At 37.8% G+C, this 26,059-nt stretch overlaps 1 protein-coding gene across 1 annotated transcript; it reads left to right on the forward strand.

The window, feature by feature from the left end:
* Window positions 1-1,163: 1,163 nt before the first annotated feature.
* On the forward strand, window positions 1,164-25,690 carry chs1 (chitin synthase 1). The gene is made up of 35 exons (XM_067487760.1): window positions 1,164-1,388; window positions 1,497-1,583; window positions 4,531-4,666; window positions 5,766-5,951; window positions 6,381-6,582; window positions 7,774-7,934; window positions 8,369-8,444; window positions 8,916-9,034; window positions 9,483-9,660; window positions 9,842-9,938; window positions 10,183-10,279; window positions 10,543-10,664; window positions 10,767-10,862; window positions 11,691-11,855; window positions 11,960-12,107; window positions 12,309-12,374; window positions 12,470-12,645; window positions 12,761-12,819; window positions 13,424-13,624; window positions 13,706-13,874; window positions 14,291-14,406; window positions 14,633-14,812; window positions 14,895-14,999; window positions 15,432-15,549; window positions 18,680-18,761; window positions 18,833-19,068; window positions 19,246-19,358; window positions 19,476-19,557; window positions 19,850-20,003; window positions 20,196-20,300; window positions 21,119-21,229; window positions 21,470-21,607; window positions 21,750-21,829; window positions 22,157-22,223; window positions 24,916-25,690. Exons 2-35 carry the CDS (start codon window positions 1,537-1,539, stop codon window positions 24,991-24,993), a joined length of 4,266 nt encoding a protein of 1,421 aa, XP_067343861.1. The 5' UTR covers window positions 1,164-1,388; window positions 1,497-1,536; the 3' UTR covers window positions 24,994-25,690.
* Window positions 25,691-26,059: the final 369 nt, after the last annotated feature.

Raw genomic sequence — 26,059 nt, forward strand, 5'->3', positions numbered from 1 at the left:
CAGGGGCCGCTGTCAGTTTTCAAATCATTAACACAAACAACTGGCTGTGCACTGCTTTACAGCTCCCTGTACATGGCCCAGAAAGAAGGTGAGGTAAGTTAAGAAAACGGTCAAAAAGCTGCTCATTATATTTTTTGATCATCTCTGACATGGCAGATTTAATTTGACACTGCAATACATGATCTCCATGTGAAGGCACATTTTAACATACATTCAGGAGCTTTAGGTCTAAAAATAGACCATGAGTAAGGGTGTTTCCGCTTTAGAGGTGTGCGCTCCATCCAGATCTTGGTAGACAGGTCAAGCTCTGTGCAACACACTAAAGAGTAAAATTACTCCATCCACCACTGATTATAAGAAACTATAAACTGATTCTTGAAGTTTAACTCTTTGATATCATTGAATTTTAGTGCGATGACAGTACACCTGGGTTTTCGTTAGGGCAAGAAGTAGTCATGGATAAGGTTAGTGTAAGACTCCAGGAAATGAAAGTCAGTAAAGTAAAAACCCCACGAGGTGATAAATACAATTGACTCTTTAGAAAGGTTGTTATAAATACAGGTGTGTGGGTGTGTGTGTGTGTGTGGTGAGGTACATGCAGTTGTGTGTGAGTGAAAATGATCCTTGAACCTTTTTACTGCCTCCCATAAAAACCAAAGAGATAACTGGAACATTTTCAGTCAGTGACAGCCTTTGATTACACACACACACACACACACACACACACACACACACACACACACACACACACACACACACACACACACACACACTTCAATCACGTCCCTTAATCATGCTGGTTGGTTACTGTATCTTATGCTCATGGTTACCGAACAATATCACCAAAAATCATATACACACTTACACTTACTGGTTAACATTGCTTACATAAACCATGATCATCCATAATCAACACACACACGCACGCACACACCCTTCAATCACGTCTCTTAATCATGCTGGTTGGTTACTGTATCTTATGCTCATGGTTACCGAACAATATCACCAAAAATCATATACACACTTACTGGTTACCATCGCTTACATAAACTATGATCATCCATTATCAACACACACACACACACACACACACACACACACACCTGAGGGGGCTGAACCTGACTGTGTTTATGGGTGTTTCGCTCACGGTGATAACTGGTGATAACTCAGACAAAGTGACGAACAAAGAACAGACTGACGAAGACAGTGGCACAGTTTGGTTCCAGTCCAAAACTCAAAATGAAACTAATTTAAAATCGACATATTTGCATATTTGGGATATTGAACCACTTCACTCTAATTTGGCAGACTGAAAGATCTTTGCTGGAGATAAAGGTTCCCCGAGTTTGGACATTCTTCTAAGGTGGAGGTGAACTAAAGACATCAAGGTACACTTTCTGTTTCTTAGATTGAACATAACTGACAATACTCTGTGTTAATATTATCATAGAGACTGTCAGGTCCCTGTTTAAAATATTTTTCGTCTTGACACACAGCCACCGTGAGGAGGAAGCCGAGAAACAGACAAGGAGGATAATGGAGGAACTGAAATACAGAGGAAAGAAAAGAGAAGGACGACATGGGTAAAAATCTTTCTGATTATTGATTTCTTCAAAGTGGTGACTGATGTTACTGATTAAAAAGGTCATTACGGTTAAATTTAAATGGACGACATCTTTCAAATGGATAAAACAGCCGATTTATGATCTATATACACTCTCCAACCCATGAAAACAGGTTTTAGAATTATTAAAAGTCACACTATGCCGTTTAATGCTTTAAACACAAAGTGGCTTCTGTCCAGGTCCTTTTTTGTTCCTGGTTATGCTGTGTGTCTTTTCAGACAACTCTTGGAAACCCTTTCCCACTTCTTACGTTTCACAATTATTGTGGTCACTCTGCTCACGGGAACATTCTCAAGCTTTAGAAATGGTTATATGACCTTGCCCTGATCTACGACTTGATACAATTTTATCACAGCAATCAACAGGGTTCTCTGGACTTCTTGTTACACAAACAGTTCATCATTTATTTTTTAGAGACTTTGTTTTTAAGGGTTATTGATTGTAGATTAGTAAAAAATAGATGGCTATTTTATCCATTTACTTACAGGTACTTTCTGAACTTTCTATCTTTCTGGGGCTTTGTTTATTGTTTGGGACTTATGCCACCTGTGATTTTATGCGATAGTTGACTTAAATAATTTGATTTTTATGTTTTGTGGAAGAAATTACATAAGGAAAGGTTTTTGATAAATTAATCACATGATAAAAATAAGAACACAAATAACAAAACATGCTTGATGTGTGAACCCCATTGTTCAAACAAGGGGAAATTAATATTAAAGATTAAAAACTAAAGTAAAAGTAAAAGCTGCTCACACTTTATATTCTAGAGGTGGCGTATTTAATAATGTTTAAAAGAAAATTAAAATCTAAGAACATCTTAGACAATTTTGCATACATAGTATTCCTTACATGTAGTTACTCAGTTTCACTCTGTCAATCTTTTTAACATGCTTCGATGTTAGATTATGTCAAAAGGAAAACACATAACCTCGGTCAAGCCTTAACATACACTGCCCAAGAAAACTGATAATGATGATATACACATATTTTTGTCACTTTTATATAGCAGCAAAGAAGTAAAGGTTGCAATTGACAACTTTTTATTTTGTGTTAAACTAGTATTTACTAGAAGTAAACACCGAATGTGTTTCCTTATTTAAGGGAGGCCAAAGTTTGTTCATTAGGATATAAAGCTGTATCTGAGTGGCTATGACAGAGAGACAGGTTTAAAAAGGAAACATAAACCTCATTGTTAGAAGGTTAACTATTAGCAGCATAGGTATTATCACTAAACTGTTTATGCAGTGACATATTATGCAGTATTAACACGTAATATTATTCACAGGTAATTTCCCCTATGCACTGTGGTGACTCTTTTTATTACTGTGGCTGATGCCATCCTTGCAGATACTGACTGCTTTTATGGGAATACTGCTCCATTTATAATGTTAAATACGTACTACGGTTTTAATTACTTTCTACTAAATTATCAACGAGGTCAAAAAAGTGGTCAATTCTGAATAGAAGACGGTTTGCAAGAAAACAACTTAAATTTTCCACAAGTAGGGCTTTAAAAAGTCGGAACTTGAGGAAAATCTAATTTTATGTCCTGCTGTCTGCAGGTCTCTTAACAAGGTTGAATTGTACTTTATTGTACAACCGTGTCCTAAAATTGGCATCTATTATTAAAACGAAGGACTCTTCTTACAGCATGTTATATGTTTTACAGATCTTGTAATCTGTACACTTAGCAAAGATATTCCACAAAGAGTCTCAGCTAATATAAAAGTATCACTGGTCAGACGCATGCACTCATCTTACATGAGCGGCTTCTGCCAACGTGGCTCTGGCCGTACTTAACAGCAGTACTGGATACATTTGATAATATTTTATAGTTGCTATGACAAGAGTCAAAGATCACAGTGTTACCAATTCGAGAGAGGCATCCCACAGGCTGATAATTATTCTGTGCTTGACATTAATCAGCCTGCAGTGGGGGCTGGCAGAGAGGCTGACAGACACTTAAATGTCATTAGTTTGGTTTACAGTGCCAAAAACACAGGTATAATCAAAGGTATTCTGGGGTTTCAATCAGCTATGATGGCCACTGTGTACCTGCAGTTTCTTGAATCAGAATCCAGTTTGGTACCCTTATAACATTTAATCATCTCACAGCAATGCAAACTGCAAAGTGATGGCTAACAGAGTAGACAGGCAAAAAGTATTAAACACATAATAAAATGTCAATAGAATAAGATGAACTGCGCCCATATCGTTGTATCTTGACCCTTTGAGAAAGTGCATTATATAGTTTAGAGTTAGTTTTTTTGATAAACTATTCAGTCCCTACAGGATTTCGTAGACTTTTATGTGATGCGGCCCAAAAATGCCTGATTATACAAGAGCATTTCTTGTGATGTTTTTAGAACACAATTCATAGGAAGTGCAGAATTCACAGGGAATTAGATAAATTATGCAACATTACAAATTCCTGAAAGGACTGACTAATTAATATTTTCCTACTTCCTGGATAAAGAGCGTCCACCCCATTGAGTAAGCATAGTGGCCTCAGCCAATCGCGTTAATGATCATTATTATGCCATAATAAACACCTTTATTTGGTCTCACTGGTTTCCTTGTAGGAGGCTAATCCACCCTCTGGTTTATGGCTTTTCCCGTATCATCCCTCTCTTCACTGTCACATCTCTACAGTCACTTTGCACCCTGTAATTTGATAAAGCTGAAATAACACACCCAAGACATTCTGACATCCAGTTGTAGGGCAATAAACTGGCACGTTCAGTGAACCACACAGCAGATTGTTAGTTTGTTTTTAACACACATAACAGGCAAATCCCACACTTAAAAAGGTCCAGCACTGGTAAATAATACATTATTCTTATGCTATATTATTATGAATATATGCGGTACAATATATATTGCATGTGTGTGTGTGTCTCAGGGATACATGGGATCCATTTCAGCTGAACCCAGTGGGAGCTGAGAAGGAACAAAAGAGAGTATGTTTTCAACTAGCCCAGTACCTGGTCGCGGTCATTGTAGGGGTAGCAGTCCTGGCCAGTGCTGTGGTTGCCAAGGTAGGTTTGTCTGAATGTGAGGCCTCAAGCTCAAGTTCTTGTGGTCACTTTTGATTCTGATTTTGCATGTCTGTCATGTGATGTATTCAATGTAATGAATGTTGGAGGTATTGCAGCATTGCATGACACTGCCTCAGCTATTTTAATTGGATTTTGCTCATTAACAGTACTGTGACATGTCCTTAATTTTCTACTGATTATGCAGAATTCCTAGTTCTCCTTCTGTTCGTGCTCTACTGTACAATAAATAACTTTTAATGTTTATAAGGAAAAAACAGTTCATCTGAAGTTATGTAGTTCCTTAACTATCATCAGTTTGCAAAATCTCAATCTCAGATTTGTAGAAGAAATCTACATGCACCTGCTGTGAATGTACATAAATACAGACATCATGTTAAACTGTCTATTATAAAAAGCAAAGCTACATTTGTTTTAGATCAGTATTTAGTAAACATTAGCATTTTTAAAAAGGGACTATAATTCAAGCATTTCTTTCCAGATTTTTCCAAGAGTTTACATATTAAAAAAAGGCCTTATCTATGCAGTACAATGAGCAACACCTCTGCTATTTATGGTAGGGGTAGAAGTTTTCAGAGTTGAGGCCTTTGCACCCAATTTAGTATTTTTGATGTCAATCTCTCTCCAGCTCTGTTGCTTTGTATCGCTCCCTTTTCACTGATATCATATTTTCATGTTTTTCTCTATGGAAAATGAACTGTACATGTGTTTGCATTGACCAGCTCTTGCCTTTATTTCATGTCAATGTTTAAGTTTTTTTTTTTTTGGGGGGGGGGGGTTGTCTTTCTCTGTACTTCATGAGAATGAATTACAGGGCTATAGTAGATCATATAATGTTTTTTAAAACCAGCCTTTTTTTTTTTTTGAAGTAATGAAAGAAAAATGTTTGATAGACTTTAGTGTAAATAAGTATAATAAAGCCTGTAAAATATCAATCCAAAGAAAGAAATGTAGTAATTGTAGTAACTGTATAACAAGTATATGACCAGTATAAAAGCAAACTGCCAGTTTGCTTTTGATGTTCTGTATCATCTGTACAATCTGGTTTCCTTTAAAATACTTGAATTTTCTGTCCGATCAGGGCTCGCTCTTAGTGTTGTCAACTTTATCCAGTAACACCTCCATGCGCAGCCCAAAGGAAAAACAGTTCTACATGCTGATGTTGGTTTTCTGCCTGGTCTGCCCCAACTTCCTGGTGTTTTTAAAGTCACTGTGGAGATGTGCCTTCAAGAGCTTTGTACGACCCAACATGAAGACCATGGGATTTGTACGTTTTTCTAAAGCACACTAATCTATTGTGTCACCAATGTGTCAGTTGGTTAATTTAGAAGCCATTCTCACAATAGCACAATCTTTATGTTGTAAATGCATGTACTGTACAAATATTGTGCAGATCACAACTGTGGTACTACTGTATCTTATTGACATATTTTCAAGCATTTCAAGCTAATTTTTTAATTTATTTTGTTTGTTTTTTTACTGCACACCCATACCACCACGCATTTGTATATGGAGCACATCCCCAGAACATTTCCTGATTACTAAGCCAACCCTAAAGAGAAGGGCATCAATACATGGTGTCAATTTAGCAACAACTCTGTTATTTTGATTGTTTAGATTGCAATGTAATGACAAGAACAAACCTGTAGCCCGTAAAAATACTCTATGTGAACATAATGATCTTGTTTCATTCCAGATTTGTAGCGTGGAGTGTCTGGTGTCTCTTGGTACTTCGGTCCTGGTGCTAGTTGTCATGCCTCAGTTTGACGTGTTGACCAATCTCTTTATCAGCGGAGGAGTCTGTATTATGTCAGCAATTCTGCAGATTATCTTCAGACTACAGACAGAAAAGTGGAAAATCTTATTCCCAGTCTGCTCCCTCATCCTCACAGTTGCTGGTAACTGTCGTTAATTTACTGACAACCTGTAAAACAGTCTTCATCTGACTGCCTGGCTTAATTTCAACATGAAATTGATGACAGTCACAAGACAAATTTATATGATAAATTCTATCTTCCCTGACCCAAGATAAGAACATTTTCTATTAGGCCATATGTCATATTTAATAGCCACACTGACACATCTTTACATACTGCATCTAAAATTGGGACTTTGGGGTAAAGCAGCGATATTTCAACCCCTCCCTTCTAGAGAGCAGACTGTATGCAATTCTGGATGTCAAGCTGACACTTGTGTCTATTTCCCCTTTGTCACTTTTTGAGTTGTGTCTTTCCATTCACTGTCTGGTTCAGTAAACCTGCCAACATTAACTGTAACTGTGTCAGATGAATGATGTAAGATTTACACAGCACAGCAACACTTGTTGTCTTCTAATTTTAAGCATTCAAGCACAAATTGCAAGTAGGTTGGAAAGCTCATGTTCCATGGTGTAGGAAAAACCTCAGCAGCTTTCACTGTTATTTACAGTAAGTAAGTTTTAGCTGCAACCTGAATGAAGCCTAGTGGGAGAAAACTGTCATTCATTTAGGGTTCATGACTTCAATCCTGTCTCCTAGAAATTACACATATACACATTTACATTGTTTTCCCAATTATGCAAATGTAATCAGTGTTTGCATTACGTTCAAACAGTAAATAAAACCCCATGTTTGGCTACTTTACGTGACCAAGGTTCACCCTGGTCCTTTGGTTAGATTTATGCAGCAAATACAAACTGGTTAAAGTTGGAGAAAGACTGTGGTATTGGATAAATGTTAACACACCTTCAAACCACAGCCTTTCCCTTATATTTTGTCAGGTTCTAATCAGTATCAAATATTTTGGCAGAAAACAAAAAATCCTAGAACATTTCCATGGTACTTGATATATCAATATCTTTTGCAACTTGCCCAATTTAATAGTCAATATATTCCACATTATGTTTCCTTCCTTCTGTTGTTGTGAAATAATTTTTATTAAAAGTCTTTTCTAGGAAACAGGATTGATCAGTTTTGTTTTTTTTATCAAATGATAGTTCACTCATTACTGCATTGCTTAACTAATAATCTTGCATGCAAACTCACTGACATGACAGACAAAAAACAGAGATAATAACTACCTGCTTGACTAACTAACTAAATGACTAACAGGTTACTGCCTACTTGGACTTGACTACTACGTCCGTGTTTCAACGCTCGTGGACAGGCAGAGCTCAGACTGCTACATCTACATTGCAATTGGAATTGTCTCTTCACTACTTGTTTCCATCTGCTGGTGGGAAAATCCACTGCAAGCTACTAACAGACTGCAGGTACAAAGTTTTTCCATAATGTTTCTAATGTACCGTCTATACTAAGAAACTAAAGCCTTAAAATATAAAAAGCTAAAATGAAACACAAATGTCAGTTGTTGTAATTGGCCCTCTCACATAGCCAGCATTCACTGCCTTCTGATATACAGTAGCTATTAAAAAAAAAGAATAAGTTATCACCTTTTATATTACAGCCCTGATTCAATTAAATTTGTTGATTTAATTTGACAAAAAACACAAAAAATATTTCATGTCAAAGTGAAAACAAAGTGTACAAATTTAAAATTTGATAACTGAAAGTATGCGATTGCACAAGGGTGTGAATGCTTTGAATAACCACTGTAGCTTCAGTTGAGTGTTTATCTTTGCACCTATAATGATGTGATGCCAGCAGTGACTTTGTATCCATCTCTTTCTGTTTGCGTGTCCTGCAGGAGACACGGTTAGAACTGGATGGTTTCCGGGACTTTGTGTTTGTCATCAGCAGTATTCTGAGAATAATCGTGATAGGTAATTATCTATCAATGTTTATCTCAACATGCAATATTCAACATGCCATGGTTACAAAATTGCATATGCCCTTGAACAGCGCTGTACAATAATTGCCTACATTTAAGATAAAGTTTTCCAAAGTTTTACAATTTAGGTGAAATCATGGGTTCAAATGGATTGTGGAGAAGGTTTTCCGACTTTGATAGTACATTGTTACATTGCTGTTCTCAGTTTTGTGAAGATCCGTTCCCTGCACAAACATATCAATTCATTCTACTCTAAAAAGAGCCCAATTGGTTTTATATACAAAATCCAGTTACTTTCTAAGTCAAATGACTTCTCTATTTAACATTACCCCATCCTAACGCATCATACTTTCTTCAAGTTTTGAATTTATTGTATCTTTTTTTGTATAGTTTTATATTTCATGTTAATTATATTATAAAATGTTACTGTTTTACATCAGTAACACGTTTAATTCTGCTTTAGGTGCTGTATACTTGTTGTACCACGTCCTAATTCAGAAGTCCATCATCTGGTCGGACTTTAACCTGAATAATGATGAATGGGAATTACTGCAAACAGGACTTGTGCTGTTTTTTTTACAGGTAGGAGGGGAAAACAGAACAGGAAAACACCTGTTTTCCCTTTACAGTTTTTTCATAGATCACGGCAGGTTAAGAAACTAAATCAAATACTAAAACTACACAGATTAGTGTTTTTAATTGTCCTAACTTAGTCAAAGGAGTTTAAACATTTGAGATTGTCCCCAAATTCCACACCTTATTTCTTAAAACGTCACACTCTTAACCCATTATTACGTCATAGTTCTGTTTCTTCTCCTTTATCAATATTATTCAAGCAGCATCAAACACATTAACACATTTCTAAAGATGCATAAAACATGTCTCAAACAGGCCAGTATCGCATCCTAATTATGGAAATTTAATGAACTGTGGCTAATGTACATATGTAGCCTTAGTAAATGCTACACTAACCTAAGAATTTGATGTATTGTGACTCAGAAGAAAAAAATGTCATTGTCTCCTATTTCAGGCCTTTTGCTCAGCTGCCTGCCACTGGTTTGGGGTGGTGGCCTGCAAGATTCATTCAGTCAGGATGAGTTTTGCGCTGCCATTGTGTTGCACTGGACCTACAGTGCTATTCTTGGGGCTGATACTTTTCCTAACACAAGCACAGAAACTGGATGGAGCACAGACTGAGAGCATGACAGGTAAGGTTATACTAAGAAATGTTTTTGCCTTTTAAATGTACCTTTATTTATTTAATGAATTTCCAATGAGAAAAATAAACAAACATTTTGTTTTGTATACTGTAATATAGAGAAGCACTGTGCCAACTGATTAACATAATTGCACTAACTGCCAACTTCCTAAAATGTTCAAACGTTGCAGCGTTTTGTGAAAGCCTGGCCTCCCTGAGCCATAAAAATACAACCCCTGTGCTTTTACTCGAACTTACACGGAGCATCTGTCGCACTTCACTTAACAGGTATGTTTGTTAAATGATGTGTGTTTGAGTGAGGTTTCAACTGTGTTTTTATGTATGTGAGCAGAAGTGTTTCTTACATAACAAGCAATCTTGATGGTCTATGACAGGGGCTGATATAATTATACTGTTTCAAAAATATGCATTGCGAAATAATCTATATCAATATATTGAGTAATCTATACAAAAGCATATATATACTGTACACATTAATTCAATGTATATTTATGAAACATTTGCTTGGCAGCTACTACTTACAATGGCCCTTTTCAATGCTGGCAGTGGAAGGAGTGTGTATGTGGTCAGGCTTCATCACATGCACCTACTACGTATGGAAGATTAAGGTATCATTACGCACGCACGGGCACACACCTGCCCTTTATTTACAATAAGCTTCATAAAGTCATTTCACCCAGTTAATAGTGACGAATCACAAAGCAGATATGTTCAGATTGTTTAATCAAAAGCTCCAGCGTGCCAGATTGAAACTTAAATCACAACATTACACAGGATAATAATTTAGTTCTACTACTCCTCAGGGGCCTCTCATCTAAAATCAGACACCAACACCAACATGTAAATGCCTTTATTTTTCACCACGTATTAGGTCCAGCGTATAGAAAGAACCTCTCAGCTCTTTGTTCGTCGACTTTATGAGTCTGCCTTCATTGACCTGTCTCTGCTACTCAACACCAAGATGAAGGTGCCACGAGCTCGAAACCAAGACAGGTGAGAGGTGTCTGAGAAGAGCGTGCACATATTTTTGTGTTAGTCTTATTTAGAAATCGCAGATGATTTACTGTCAACTAAATACTCTCCTCTTCTCTACAGCCATGACGACATACAAAATTGTGTGATCTATCTTTGTGCCACCATGTGGCACGAGACCTATGATGAAATGCTGAAGATTCTCACCTCCATGTTCAGGTTAAATACATTGTTGTTACAGCATCAAATATGACTTTAAATCCCTTTTTTTGCACTGATCTGACTGTTATCACACCATTTAATGGGTTGTTATCAGTTGTTATTATTGCTATCCGCACAAAATTATGGTTAAGTAGGCAACATACCTCCCAGTTAGTTCATTATCTTCCCCAAGTCTGATAAAGAGGAGACCTCTAGCTGAAGAGACGTTTGTGACATAGTTCGATGGAATCGGAGACAGTATTCCAGTTCCCACTTCAAACTGTAACAGTATTTAGTAAGTATTTTAACCCAAATCGGGATCCTTCTCTAAACCTAACAATAATATCTTTTTGCCTAAACCTAACCTAGGGGCAAAAGTCCTTACCTTGTGCCTAAACCTAAGAATATTGTAGCTCTGTGTTTCTGTGTGCATGACAACAATGACCAGGCACGATACCATAATTCTGAACTGGCTGTGAGGTAAAGGATCACCTACTGACCCATAAATCCGCACTAATCAGAACTGATAACAGACTTTTAAGTGAACCCTAACAGCAACATGAAATATTTTTGCTGGCCTTACTGGTGATGCAGACGTGTATTCCATGGTGTGTCTGTACAACACAGCATCATTGTTGGGTGTGAATACAGAATACAGAACGGGAGTCGCAGTGAAACAGCTGCTATGTTACTCTTTAAAATCAATCATGAATCTGAAGTCTTTACTTCATTTGCGTTTGGCTTTTAAAACTGTGTGCTCCTAACTTCTTTCTTTTGCTTATAGACAGTTTTTTAAAAGTGCAGCCTTTTCAGTACTGTTACAGAGCTTTGTTGTTTGCTTTTCAGGATGGACCGCTATCGAGGAGATCCAAAAGAGGAACATAAAAGCTCTTTTGACTTTGAGTGTCACATTTATGTAGACGATGCATTCATGACTGAAAAGGACACTGGGAAGAGGCTGGTAAATTCTTATGTTAACGACTTGATCCATGTTGTCACAGAGGTTTACAGGTGAGATCACTTATCTACTACTTATCTTTGCAAACTTACATTCATTATATAACTAGCCTGTAAATGATCCGTCTAACCAACCATCTTTCCTTCCATCTGATCAGGGTGTTCACCAACAAAGAACCAGATGATGTGTCCATCATTGAAGCCCCCTACGGTGGCAGGTTGATGTTTGTTATGCCAGAAGGCAACATGCTTTACGTTCACCTAAAAGACAAGGAACTTATCAGGAACAAGAAAAGATGGTCACAGGTATGGATCTGTAGTGGCATCTTGTGTGTCCATATATTCTAGTTCACGCATGTGTAAACCCTGAAGGTGGCTGGTGGTAAAAGACTTGCTCCCTCCCTTGCAATCAAAACTGTTTCTAAATGGGACAAATACATTACTAAAACTGTACCTATGTCTGTAACTGGTCTTTTTACTCTTAACATTATTGTAAATGACTTTCAGGTCATGTACATGTATTATCTACTCGGCTGGAAGGGCTACATTGTCAAGAACCCTCAGAAGATTAAAGTAAGACTTTTCTGCCTTTATGAAAAATTTGTATAAATTAGTATTGGACAGTATGTTCAAAATACTAAGTAAAATTTCTATCCTCTTGCATCCAGCGCCAAAATAACCCTTGCAGAGCCAGTTTGGTTTCCATGGATGGTGAGAGTTACTTGCTGCCTCAGTATGACAATGACAATAAGAGGAAATTCATCTCAGACGAAAACACATATATCCTGGCACTGGACGGAGACACTGACTTCCAGCCTAAAGCTGTGATTCTGCTTGTAGACAGGTCAGCGACAAATCAAATGATTTTGCAACACAAAAATCGCCAACAACTTCTGATGGACAGAAAGTGTTTTGTAAGACTTTTAATTATTACAATTAATAATTGTGTTGTTTGGCAGGTTGAGGATGTATGAAAATGTAGGTGCAGCATGTGGTAGAATCCATCCTACTGGTATGGGTAAGTAGAAAGATTTAAAATGGTAAACTAGGGTTGGATATCAGCACTGATTTTCTGAGTCATGCAGTCAAGAATTGACTAAACAATTCAGTTCAATTTGAAATTATTATGAATGATTTATATCAGGCAAATACCAATGTGATGATTGGTGATGAATGATTCTCACAGTCCTGGAAACTTTTCTTTAAACAACAACATTGTTGTTTCACTAAATATAACGTCCCATAAATTTCACAATAAACTAGAGAGATTGATTCTTAACGCATCTTTGCTGACTTGTGGACGTTTGCATATGCAAGAGAATTATGCAAGATCGTGATTAACTGTAAAACTAGTTTTTAAATCAGGCCTATGTGAAACTATTCTCCATTTTGCATTTGTGCTCATTGTGAACAGTTTCAGCCTCTATAACAACACATCTACTAGTTTGGTCAAAAGAAATATTAGAATATGACTATTAAGTTACTTTAAGGTGCTTGTTCTCTGCAGCTGGCACTTTTATATATTGTGCATTTTCCAGTTGACGATTGTCTTTCATTTGAATCATCTTCAGCCCCCATTTTCTCCTTATTTTGAATACATGGCTCTGCTCATGCCATTTCAGGTCCCATGGTGTGGTACCAGAAGTTCGAGTATGCAGTAGGTCACTGGCTACAGAAGACAGCAGAGCATGTATTTGGCTCTGTACTGTGTAGCCCAGGATGTTTCAGTCTGTTTAGGGGATCTGCTTTAATGGATGACAATGTTTTAAAGAGATACACAACAACTGCATCAAGAGCTGCGGAATATGTGCAGTATGACCAAGGTTGGTACAAACCAAGTGTCCTAACCATTTTTACATCTGGTCCTAGTTGTCCCTGTACTGTACATGTGCATTTTGTCTTAGGGGAGGATCGTTGGCTGTGTACCTTGTTACTGCAGCAAGGATGGCGTGTTGAATACAATGCTGCATCAGACGCATACACCAACTCACCACAGGAGTTCAAAGAGTTTTACAACCAGAGGAGACGATGGGGACCTTCAACACTAGCCAACACACTGGACCTTCTGCATAGGTTAGTGCTATTTATAGTGGTATACATAAGCCCATTCCCCTCCCCAGCTTTGCAGTGCCGGTCCAAGCCCGGTAGAAATTGGGGAGGGTTGCATCAGGAAGGGCATCCGGTGTAAAAACTCTGCCAATTCAACATGCGGACAATGATCCGCTGTGGCGACCCTGAACTCACGGGATAAGCCGAAAGGACAAAAATAAATAAATAAATAGTGTTAAACATAACAGTGAGTAAAAAACATGACATCTAATTTTGACAACAGTAAGTTGTTGTTGTTATTTTTTGGGATATAAATTGGCAGTTTCATATCTGCAAGCTACACCACCATAGCCACATGATTACTCGGTTTGTGTTGGCCTATCACATAAAATACATTTACATTTGTGGTTGTACAGTGACATTTGTGACCTAATTTGCAGTGGTGCAGAGACAGTGAAGAGAAACTCATCCATCTCCAGGCTTTACATTTTATACCAGATGTTCACAGTTGGTTCCTCTATTTTGGGACCGGCCTCTGTGACTCTCATGATAGCAGGTAGGTTCAGTTCAATTTTCCCTATCAGTGGTCATCTAATGACTACAGAGGGGGAACATATTCATTTGACTTATTTTTTTAATGAATCTACATTTTCTGGGCAACTTAAAATATCTCAACTACTTGCTCAAAAGGCGAGTGGTTGAAAAACCATAACATAAAACACTGTGATATTGAGCATGGGGATTCATTCTTTACTTAAATTTGCTGTTGTTATTCCTGACAGGTGCCTTCCAATTTGTCTTCAGACTCTCAGGAACAATTTCCATCGTCATCGCAAGCATTCCTCCCGTCTTCTACATCATCCTCTGTTTTGTAGCCAAAGCTAATACACAAATAACCATTGCTGGTATTATGAGCGTTCTGTATGCATTCCTCATGACTGCATCCTTCTTTTCCATCATTGGTACGTAAAAACTCTTATCTTTCTTGTTTAACTTGTTTTTTTTTTTGCCAAACGTAATTAACATAACACCTTCCTCTTTTAGGTGACATGGTGGTTCAGGGCACCTTCCTGACTCCCACTGGCTTGTTTTTGGTTTCTATGGCAATCATGTATTTTGTGACAGCGCTATTACACCCAGAGGAGTTTGGTATGTCTACATAATGTTGTTACACTATTTGCAAGAGGTGCAACGGATCGCAAAAGTTACGGGGCAAAGATTTATAACCTAATTTCCCCTCTTATGAATCCCAATTTTAAATAACACTTTTAAAAATTTAAAAAAATCCAGGAAGTTCTGCATATATTATTACATGGATACAGCATTGAAGATATCCAAGATTTGAATAAAATGTTAAAATGTAAATCTTAAATTGAAAGGGAAAATGTTCAGCTGCTAAATTTATCATATCATCATGTGTGCTGAACTATGGGGTGAAGGCGTGATCCGTTACACCACTCATAATTAGATAAGCATTATTTATGCCATATTTTTACATTAGTTTATGTGTTTATAGTAGTTATGATATTTTATGTTTATCTTATGTTACTTTTACCAGTTTTATGTTATTTTCTTCTGCAGGAATGATTATCTATGGTCTTATGTATTTCATCTGTATCCCCAGTGGATACCTCCTACTGACCATCTACTCGTTGGTTAATATGGACAATGTGTCCTGGGGCACAAGGGAATCCAACAAGTAATGCACTTATCTTTAGTAGGACAAGCAGGGATACTTTCTGCTACTTTTGTACCCTTCATTTTTCATATTTTCTTATTTAAAACAGTACTGTAATCACTAGTTAATCGTAAGCCAATCCATTAGCTGATTACCTGACATCTGATTTCAGCTGTAAAACGTTAAAATGTTAATAATAAAACCAGTAAAAACTGTGGACATTGTAATATTTCCACAGTAATCAATAATATGTGCAGCAATAATGGTAATTGTGTTACTATTACTATTAATTAAGAACTGATTAAGAATTGTTAACATATACAATCATTTCATCTGGTAAACTCATGATTGTTGTTATATTATAGAGCAAACTGATTCTTGTATTAAAGTATCAACTTTTAAATAACAACAATCATATATAATCAACCTGTAAGTTGTATGGCATATACAGACTTTTTAACCCTACTTCTCTCTTTCAAGTTGGGGTTAAGATATTAGCTACATTAATAAATACCGAAACTTAATGTGCTTTAAAGATGGAAGGAATGACTGCACACCATCATGGCTCACACCTAGATTTTGATCGTTATTACCTGGACTTGTCTTTTTGACTCTAATATACTAAAAGTAAGCATGAAAAATAAAAAGCTATGAATCAGAAAAATACAATAATACCAAAGAAATATGCTAACCAACTTACAGTTTAGGATACACCTTGCAAAAGTATTCATACCCCTTGAAATGTTCCACATTTTGTCACTTTACACCCACAAATGTAAGTGTATTTTATGTGATAGGCCAACACAAAGAAGTACATAATTGTGAAGTGAAAGGAAAATGATAAATTAATTTCAAATTGTTTGTGCATTTGTATTCAGCCCCCATGAGTCAAAACTTTGTAAAACCACCTTTTGCTGCAATTACAGCTGCAAGTCATTTAGGTTATGTCTCTACCAGCTTTGCACATCTGGAGAATGAAACCTTTGCCCATTGTTCTGTGCAAAATAGCTCATGCTCAGTCAGATTGGATGGAGTGTATCTGTGAACAGCAATTTCCTGGTCTTGCCACAGATTCTCAGTTGGATTTAGGTCTGGACTTTGACTGAGTCATTCTAACACATGGATGTGCTTTGAGCTAAAAAAAAAACTGCATTGTAGTTCTGGCTTTATGTTTATGGTTGTTGTCCTGCTGGTATTAAGGCATTAAGTCTTTTGCAGACTCTTGACAGGCTTTCTTCTTAAATTGCCCTGTATTTGGCTCCATCCATCTTCCCATCAACTCTGACCAACTTCCTTGTCCCTGCCGAAGAAAAACATCCCCACAACATAATGCTGCCACCGCCATGTTTCACATTGGAGATGGTGTGTTCAGGGGGATGTGCAGTGTTAGGTTTAGACTAAAAAGTTAAATTTTAGTCTCATCTGACCAGAGCACTAACTTTGCTGCGTCCCCTACATTGCTTGTGGGGAGTTCTTGTGGCTTTCTTGCAACAATGGCTTTGTTCATGCTAGTCTTCCATAAAGGCCAGATTTGTGGATTGCAGGACTAATAGTTGTCCTGTGGACAGATTCTCCCACCTGAGCTGTGGATCTCTGCAGCTCCTCTAAAGTTACCATGGGCCTCTTTGCTGCTTCTTTGATTAATGCTCTCCTTGTCGGCCTGTCAGTTTAGGTGGACGGCCATGTCTTGGTAGGTTTGCAGTTGTGCCACGCTCTTTCCATTTTTGGATGTTAGATTGTACAGTGCTCTGTGATATGTTCAAAACTACCTAACCCTGCAACTTTATCCCTGACCTGTCTGGTGTGTTCCAGTTGTGTGTTCTGCAATTCATAACGCTGTTTGTTCACTAATGTTCTTTAACAAAACTCTGAGGACTTCACAGAACAAATGTATTTATACTGAGATTAAATTACAAACAGGCTGAGTCTATTTACTAATTAGGTGACTTCTAAAGGCAATTTGTTCCACTAGGTTTTAGTTAGTGGGCAAATAAAATATACATATTAATATATATAATAAAAATACAAATGCAAATTTATCATTTTGCTTTCACTTCATAATTATGTACAACTTTATGTTGGTCTATTACATAAAATCCCAATAAAATCCATTCACATTTGAGGTTGTAACGTGACAAAATGTGGACATTTTTAAGGGTATGTATACTTTTCAAGGGACTGTACGTTTCACGTAAATTTAATTGCTTTAATCAGTCATATGCTGCTGTTTATCTGGGTCATGGTGGGAAATGGGTGTTGTTATTCAATTAATTAGTTATCCAACAGAGAAGTGGTGGCAACTGAGAATTTATTTTTTATTTATGCTAATCTGCATCCTACACATTACTAATCATATTTGCCTTTGTTTCAATGTTTGCGTTTATTATGATTGTATATAGCTGATGAGCCAAACAATGAAGTTGTGGGAAAGAGTAGTGGAAGCTTGGCTAAGGGCAGAGGTGAGCATTTGTGAGCAGCAATATGGTTTCATGCCTAGAAAGAGTACAATAGATGCAGTATTTGCTTTGAGGATGCTGATGGAGAAGTACAGAGAAGGTCAGAGGGAGTTACATTGTGTCTTCGTAGATTTAGAGAAAGCGTATGACAGGGTGCCGAGAGAGGAGCTGCGGTATTGTATGAGGACGTCTGGAGCGGCAGAGAAGTATGTTAGAGTGGTGCAGGATGATGTTGTTCGGCTTAGAGACAGTGGCACTGAAGAATAGACATGAGGCAGAGCTGAAGGTAGCAGAGCTTGAAATGGTGAGGTTCTTTTTGGGAGTGACGAGGATGGACAGGATCAGGAATGAGGACATCAGAGGGACAGCTCATGTTAGATGTGTTGGAGATAAAGTCAGAGAGGCCAGATTGAGGTGGTTTTGACATGTTTAGAGGAGAGACTGTGATTATATAGGTAGAAGGATGCTGAGGTTGGAGCCGCCAGGCAGAAGGTCTACAGGAAGACCAAAGAGGAGCTTTATGGATGTAGTGAGAGAGGACATGAAGTTAGTTGGTGTGAGAGAAGAGGATGCAGAGGACAGGGTTAGATGGAGGCAGATGATTCGCTGTGGCGACCCCTAAATGGGAACAGCCGAACTGAAAAGAAGAAGTGTTTATTCTGATTGCACATTTTTCTACTGTATTCGTTTGTCAGAGGGGCAGGAGAAGCGAAGAAGAACCAAAGTATTCTGTGTGACAGAAACTGTAAACTCTGCTGCTGGGACATGAAGATACAGGTACAGTTACTGAAAAGCCTTCCAGTGAATTAATGGATGGATGGAGAAATTCATGTTGTTTTGCTTTACAGATATCGCAAGAAACAGAGAATTTGATGCTACAACAGATCACAGCCCATACTGCACAGCAAGTCCTACCATCACAAAATGCAACCAAAGAAATACCTCAAGAGCCAGCTTCAGTGCTGGAGCCACAAGCCAAACTTAACACCCCTAAAGAAGCAGCTGTAAAAGTAGTTGAAAAGCCTCCTAATGACAAACCAAAGAGGAAGGTGCCAGAAGACAGCGACACTGCTTCCAGAAGCAGGTATTTGTCATTTTTCAATTTTGTTCATTATCAACCTATTTGATCACTCTAATATGTAAGTCAACCTGCTGCTTGGACAAAATGTCTTTACAGTGCTGACATTAAACATAAAATTAGGTAAAATAATAGGTATAAGTTCGCACTACCCAATATTTACAAAAATGTGTCTGTGTGCAGTGATAACAGTCTTGATACAAGGAGCATATCCTCGAGTGTGTCCCACAAAGATTTGTACAAGAATAACTTTATGACTGATGATCTAGAGGAACAAGAGGAACTTGTTGTTAGTGGTGAGATATAACTTTACTGTGAATTTGTCCTAAATAGGACATATTTTATACCCGAATACAGTAGGCAAAGAGTAACATCATAACATTGCCGTTTCTTGTATGTTTGTGTGCAAATAGACTGGGTGACGCCAGTGAAACAGGAGTTTTTGAAAAAACTGACTTATGCCAACATGAAGAGAAATCTACAGGAACAAATACGGTAAATAAGAAGTGTTTGTATGTTCCAAATCATCAGGATTTTTTAACATTTGCAAAACCTTTGGCAAAGTCTGCCCAAAATAATACTAATAATAACCAAGTTTATTTCCGTTTGCCTTTTATTACCTTGTTACTTGCAAGCACATATACAATGGCAAATTTAACTTTATGTGCATATGTGTTATTTCTTATGCGTGTACTTACTTGTTTCGTAATTAGGTCATTTTAATGCCTAAAATGTTCCAATTCCAACTGTATGTTTACAGTCACTTTTTCTTTTCTGCTTTCCTTAGATACACACTGCGCAACAGAGATTATGATGAAGTGTGTGAAGAGTTGGTCTTAATGTTAACTGATACTCTTAATCGAGAGCTAAATGGAGTAGGGCCTGAAGATGTTCTGACACAAAGTCAGTTGGAAGAGTTGCAATATGCGCTGACAGAGCAGGTGATCAATAATAATGTGTAATAATGTGGTATTCTTGATACAACATGTAATGAACTTGGGAGCGAGTTTTCCTTTCTATAAAATACAGAAAAAGTGTACTTTGAGTGCTTCCGTTTCTGAGGCTGAACTTACAATTTACTGTAGAGATGGAATGATTAGAATGATGCCTAAGTGACTTTTTCTGTCCTCCAGGCTCGGCATATCCTTAAGACGAGCCGCATGGAGAAATTAGAGAGGAAAGTTAAGATAGCCGTCGAGAAAACACTCACTGCCCCACAAGTGCAAAAACTAGACGAGGTAAGATTCTGATTCCCTGAAAGGAAGGGTATGGTAAGAAAGTCCGGTCCTATATCAAGTAAATGTAAATGTTTTGGTATTACAAACTATATTTTCAATGACTGTGTTAATTAAGGTGTAACAGTGACAAAGAAGTGACCCTCCTGGTATTGTATTGTCCTACAGTATTTGTATCATGGTAACATTTACAGTGTTTCTGTATTCAGGTTTCTGTATACATTTGTCTTAAAAAACATAACTTTATCTAAGTTTTTAAACCATAACACTGGGTTAGACTTACTAAGAGCTCACGGCTTGGACAGCTTGCCATCAAGGGAAAAATGCATTCCCATGTTTATTAAGGCATCAGACATCATAACACCATGGTGTGTGCCTGTCAGCTAAAGCTTACTAGGGTGAAGTCAATGAGAATCTGCTTTTGGGAGTCGCCCAAGTACAATAGACAAATCATTAAAGCTGTTGTGAAATGACCTCAACAGCAAGTATTTCCTCAAGACATCCTAAGAATATGGCTGAGCTAATACTCCTTGTAAATGTTGCCCAAATCTGATCCATGTTAACAAAAGTCTAGTTTGACTAGTTACTGAATGACCAGTTCACTGACTTTTTCCACCTGTGCTGTGCGTGGACATATTCAGTAAAAAAGGGGTTCCATTTAAAGGCCTTGTCTGGTGTTAGCTCAATCACATTGCATTTATCGAGGCAAGAAAGTTCCAAAGGCCTTACATGCTTTCTCTTGCATCTGTAGTTCCTTTATCTTTACCTTATTCAGATAATTCCTACATTTTATTTGTTGGGATAAATCTGTGACTGTTTAGAACGAGAATGACTTCTGGAACAAGTTAATTGAGCGCTACTTGAGGCCTATCGTCGATCAGAAAGCCCATCAGGAGGAGGTCAGCAGAGAACTAAAGTCACTGCGCAACAAGGTCAGATATCTGCCGTTACTTCTGCAAATCTTTGTCCACATTTTTTTGTTTGTGTCAAGGTTTCTGTCTCACGTTTGGAGACTACAATAGTGACAATTGTCAGCTTATTTTCTAAAGAATTACAAAAACAGTCTGTGTTATGCTCTTTTCATCTCAGTTAGCGTGTCAGTCCATTTTATATGCACATTCATATTTTTTAAAGGCTTACAAAAAACATTAAAGTCTCCTTTCTCTGCACAGGCTGTGTTCCTGTATTTCATTGTCAACGTGCTGTGGGTGGTGGCTACCTTCTTTCTGCAAGCTATTGGAAATGATGTCATCAGCATCAAGATCCCTAAATACTACCCCAATGGAACTGAATCTGGAGATTACCTCAAGGTTGGGACAGACAAACAGACAGTTGTAGATGCCTAGATGGAGACAGTTACAGGAAGGCCCTGACATATTTCTCAATGTCTGTCAGTATTGCTTTAACTCCTGCTCAATGTTATAACCATTATTGTCATTTTTTTGTGGACAGGTGGAGCCTCTTAGTCTGATGTTCCTCTTGTCTTTTGCTATTCTTCTCATTGTCCAGTTCCTGGCCATGTTATACCATAGGTAAAAACACACACACACACACACACACACACACAAACTTGTGTACTGTATGTGCCACAGAAACAATGAATTGCATCATTTTTTAAGCTCTAAATTTAAAATTGTACTTGACAGCTTCATGGCTATTTTACAGATGGACCTTAAGCCAAGCAAAAAATTCTCCTCAACTTCCCAAAGTCCCCTCACCAAAAGCAGAGAGCTTTTCATGAATAAATTACCCCAATCATTGAGATTTATATATCCTGTTGTTATTGGAACATTCTACCTACCTAGTTCTCCATTTTCCTATATTTCGCACTGATGTTTCCCTTTTTTGCCTCTCAACAGAGTCTACACTCTGATCCATGTGGTGTCCTATCGCACCACAGAGAAAGACTACAAAGAGCGAGACGACGTAAATAACCCACACACACACACACACACACACACACACACACACGCGCAGGGAGTTTGTCTTTCGACGAGAACCCTTGCCAAGTACAAGACCTGCAGTGGTTTTATGATATTAGGACACTAGGCCATTTCAGCTTAACCCTGACAGAGAGCAGCCAAATACTATACAGTCTATGGGATTTACACACTGTGTGGCGTATAATCACGCAAGAATATGCATTTAAATTTAAGTGTGACGTAGGCAATTGGGCTAAAGTCTTTAAATAACATAACTAATGTGAGAGAGAAAAAAAAATCCGGTAAGCCAAGAGTCAAATGCCATCATTTTTTTTTTTAAAAAGCACACGATATTTAATATTTTGGATTTGAACTGTTAAATTCTCGAGCCTTTTCCCAAAATTATCCAAATCACGACAAATAATGTTTGAATGAAGCAAAATAACGTATGCGTATGATACATCTTATATCCCTTATCATAGCTTAAGGAAATATAGGTGGGATTGCAAACAAACTCCAGTTCAGACTATTACATGATTTCATGGACACAAACAGACACCTAGAACATTCAATGAGCAGCAGGAGACCCCCACAGAGGAGCCCCCCACTAACACACAGCATTACTTTGATAAGCTACTAAAGCTGAATCATTCGTTGTGTAGCACAACTTAAAAGAACAATCACACACGTGGAGGGTTCGTACTTTATTTCAACCTTAGCACCTAAAAGTGCAGAGTGTGGGTCACTAACCCCGACTATATCACACCAACAACTAAAACCAGGATTTCCGAACTAAATAAAAATTTAAGTTAAGAGTTAAGGGGAGTAATTGCTTAAACAAATAACCACAGCGAGCAGTTTGTCATCAGGTCCCACAGCAAAGGGGAGAGGACCTTACTCACCTTTACCCGCTGTCCTCCATGATGGCGGTGTTCAGCTAGCTACTAGGTCCCGTCATTTCTCTCTGGACTTTTCTTAGGCCTGCAATATTTTTGGAGCTTCAAAGTATTTGCTGCCATCTGCTGCCAGTTCGTTTTCCAGGTTTAACCGGCCGCCGGTGCAGCTTCGGGTTAGCTCTTCCTGCCTTCGGGTTCTGCTTTAAATAGCTAACTTTAGCATTAGCTTGGCCCTAGCTGTTGACTAAGTTTGACAAACGTTCATCTCACATCAGAAGCTGTGGCATTTTCGCAGACTGCGCTAAATGCCAAGTTAATTTTTTAACCATCTTGTCTAACTTTTTCAGGTTTAATTGGAGTAAACCGTGGTTTTTCTTCTTGACTTTGTTATTCTTAGTTATTATTCAAGGAATGCGAACTTCTCTTGCGTCTGTTCGGTCAACACTTAACACTGCAATATCGCCTTTCACCAGAGAAGCTGACTGCCTTCTTCAATACATTCCAACACAGGGGGCGCTGTTTCTTTTTTTAACTCGAAGAACACCTGGGGAGATATTGATTCACTCAGTGGCTCCAATCTAATACAGCAGCTCTTCCATGAATTCTACGTTAAAAAATAATATAAAGAGAACTAATGTTTCTGGCCACCCTATAAAAAATGAATGAAGGGGCCAAAACTTTAGAAACACTTGTTCTTATAATGCATTCCAGTAGGAGTCCACCGCCTCCTTTTTTTTTTTTTTTTTTGGCCTTTCGGCTTATCCCGTGCGTTCAGGGTCGCCACAGCGGATCATTGTCCGCATGTTGATTTGGCACAGTTTTTATGGCGGATGCCCTTTCTGACGGGGTTGGACCGGCACTGCACAGCTGCGGAGGGGAATGGGCTGTCAGGGGTTCAGTGTCCTGCCCAGACACACTTATAGCCGGGACCGGAGATCGAACCTGTGGTCCGTGGAAGACTGCCCTACCAACCGAGCTACAGCCGCCCATAGGAGCCCACCACCTACTCTGACCTCAATAATAAACGGAGTAGAAATATCGCCTTTCTGACAGTTTCAACCTAATAAATGAGAAGTTATAGTATTGTAAAAATAGAATTCATGGCACACGTACTGTATTGGATTGAATTAGTTTGGTCACGTGTATCTATAAAAGTGGCCAGTGAGCGTATAATTATCAGTCACAGATGTTGATGTCACTGAAAATTTCACTGAACATTTCTAACATGTTAATGAACTTGAATGAGAAACTGCATTGTTTAAGCAGCCACAATAACCACAAATCACACAGCAAAAGGACACTGACATAAGTAGATAAAAACAACATAAATGGCCATACAGTTTTTTATTCTCTATAAATTTAAATAGAAAATAGAATATAATGTACAATTGTATTTCAATTTTACTACATACAGTGCAGTATTGAATATTGATGCCATATATAAAATTGTTGAGTCAGAAAAGGTTTTCGTTAAATTTTTATTTCATGAATGGCAGTAATGTGACTACACATCACTCCTCCAGGGAGAAAACAACGCTGCTGATATGTAAACTTTTGACACTGTTAAGTTTATTCTGTGTATGTTCCTATAGTGGTCAGTTTTACTAGGTGAACGTTTGACCAAGGGCATGTGAAGGGCCTTGGTCTTGAGGGTCTTCGTCATTGCTGAACACTTTTTGTGATGACACATACTTTGGTTGTTGTAAATAATATGACTGCAACAAAAAATGTTTTTCTGCATATAGTTATAAATCATGTTCCTGAGAGCCTTTTCTGTGTGTGTGCCTTTCTGTAATCTAGGAGGAGGAGGAGGAGGATGGTTTTACTCTGGAGAACCAGTTCTCCAATGGACTAGTCGTTACCAGCGATGACCTGTAACCAGTAACTACCCGATGTAACCAGTGAAACTCAACAACCAATCAGCATCTGATTACTACTAAAAGGCGCTTTGCGCATCCAAGGGTTTGCAAATGAATCAAATACTCCTTTCACCTTTCACAAAATAATATACTTTCTAATGGTTAAACTTCATAGCAGGTGTCCTCAGGCCATGTCTTAATTTTGATGTCACAAGGAAAAGTCTTCCACCATTTTGTTGCACTTATTTTGCCTTGCAGCTAGTGTGACTTGACTGTAATCCAACTGGGGAGGCGGAATTGCACAAGGGAAATCAGATTTAACAAATCAAATAAGCTCTGTTCTAGGATTCAAAATGAGGAATTTTTAAAAAACTAGCTTTAAAGTTTTCATACAGCAGGATCTCAGGTAGGAATATTTTAATAATGAAGTGTTTTATTTGAATGTATCTGCTCTAAAACGTGTATTTATTCTATTTGATGTGTGCTTGAATGCCCAGTATCTAATTGAACATCTGAATCACGGGTTCTAACTTAAGAGGGTGTTCACTTATTGTGTGTACTGTATGTCCAATTTGCACAAACCATTTTACAGTAATTGTTTTTTTATGAATCACAATGTCTGGATGTTAAGAAAATCATTAGCATTTGTTTGTAAGAATATGTAATTTTAGGCTTGTTTAAAAAGTATCTGAATAAAAGAATATGTTGTCTCCTGACTACAAATCATAATTTACCTTTAACTGGTATGATTGTGACAGCACTGTGTTTGTTCAGTTATAGTCAGAATTTGATTACAAAATGTGTATCCAAGCTGGATATTTTTAACATAATTTATTGATGTTTAATAAAGTTTTTAATAAAACCTACTATAAAGACACTAAATTTGTCTTTGGTTATGAAGCGATACACAGAATTAATAATACACTTTATCCTGGTGTGTGCAGAGTTAAGTGAGTAAAGATTGGCTGCTGTATCCCATAATACAGAAACCTTGCACTGAGGGGGGGGTTTGGGGGCAAGCGGGATTTAGTGAGATAAAGACAAGTGCTTAATTAGATGGGTTTCATGACTTTTAGCTGTAAAAA

Source organism: Channa argus, chromosome 2 (assembly GCF_033026475.1).
Source record: "Channa argus isolate prfri chromosome 2, Channa argus male v1.0, whole genome shotgun sequence".
In the NCBI taxonomy this organism is placed as follows: Eukaryota; Metazoa; Chordata; class Actinopteri; order Anabantiformes; family Channidae; genus Channa; species Channa argus.

Excerpts from the sequence above, each read along its gene's own strand:
- chs1 (XM_067487760.1), top strand. The coding sequence starts at position 1,537 with ATGGAGGAACTGAAATACAGAGGAAAGAAAAGAGAAGGACGACATGG. Across the intron at positions 9,939-10,182 it reads TGTCGCACTTCACTTAACAG|CTACTACTTACAATGGCCCT; the intron begins GTATGTTTGTTA and ends TTTGCTTGGCAG. Across the intron at positions 10,280-10,542 it reads ACTACGTATGGAAGATTAAG|GTCCAGCGTATAGAAAGAAC; the intron begins GTATCATTACGC and ends ACCACGTATTAG.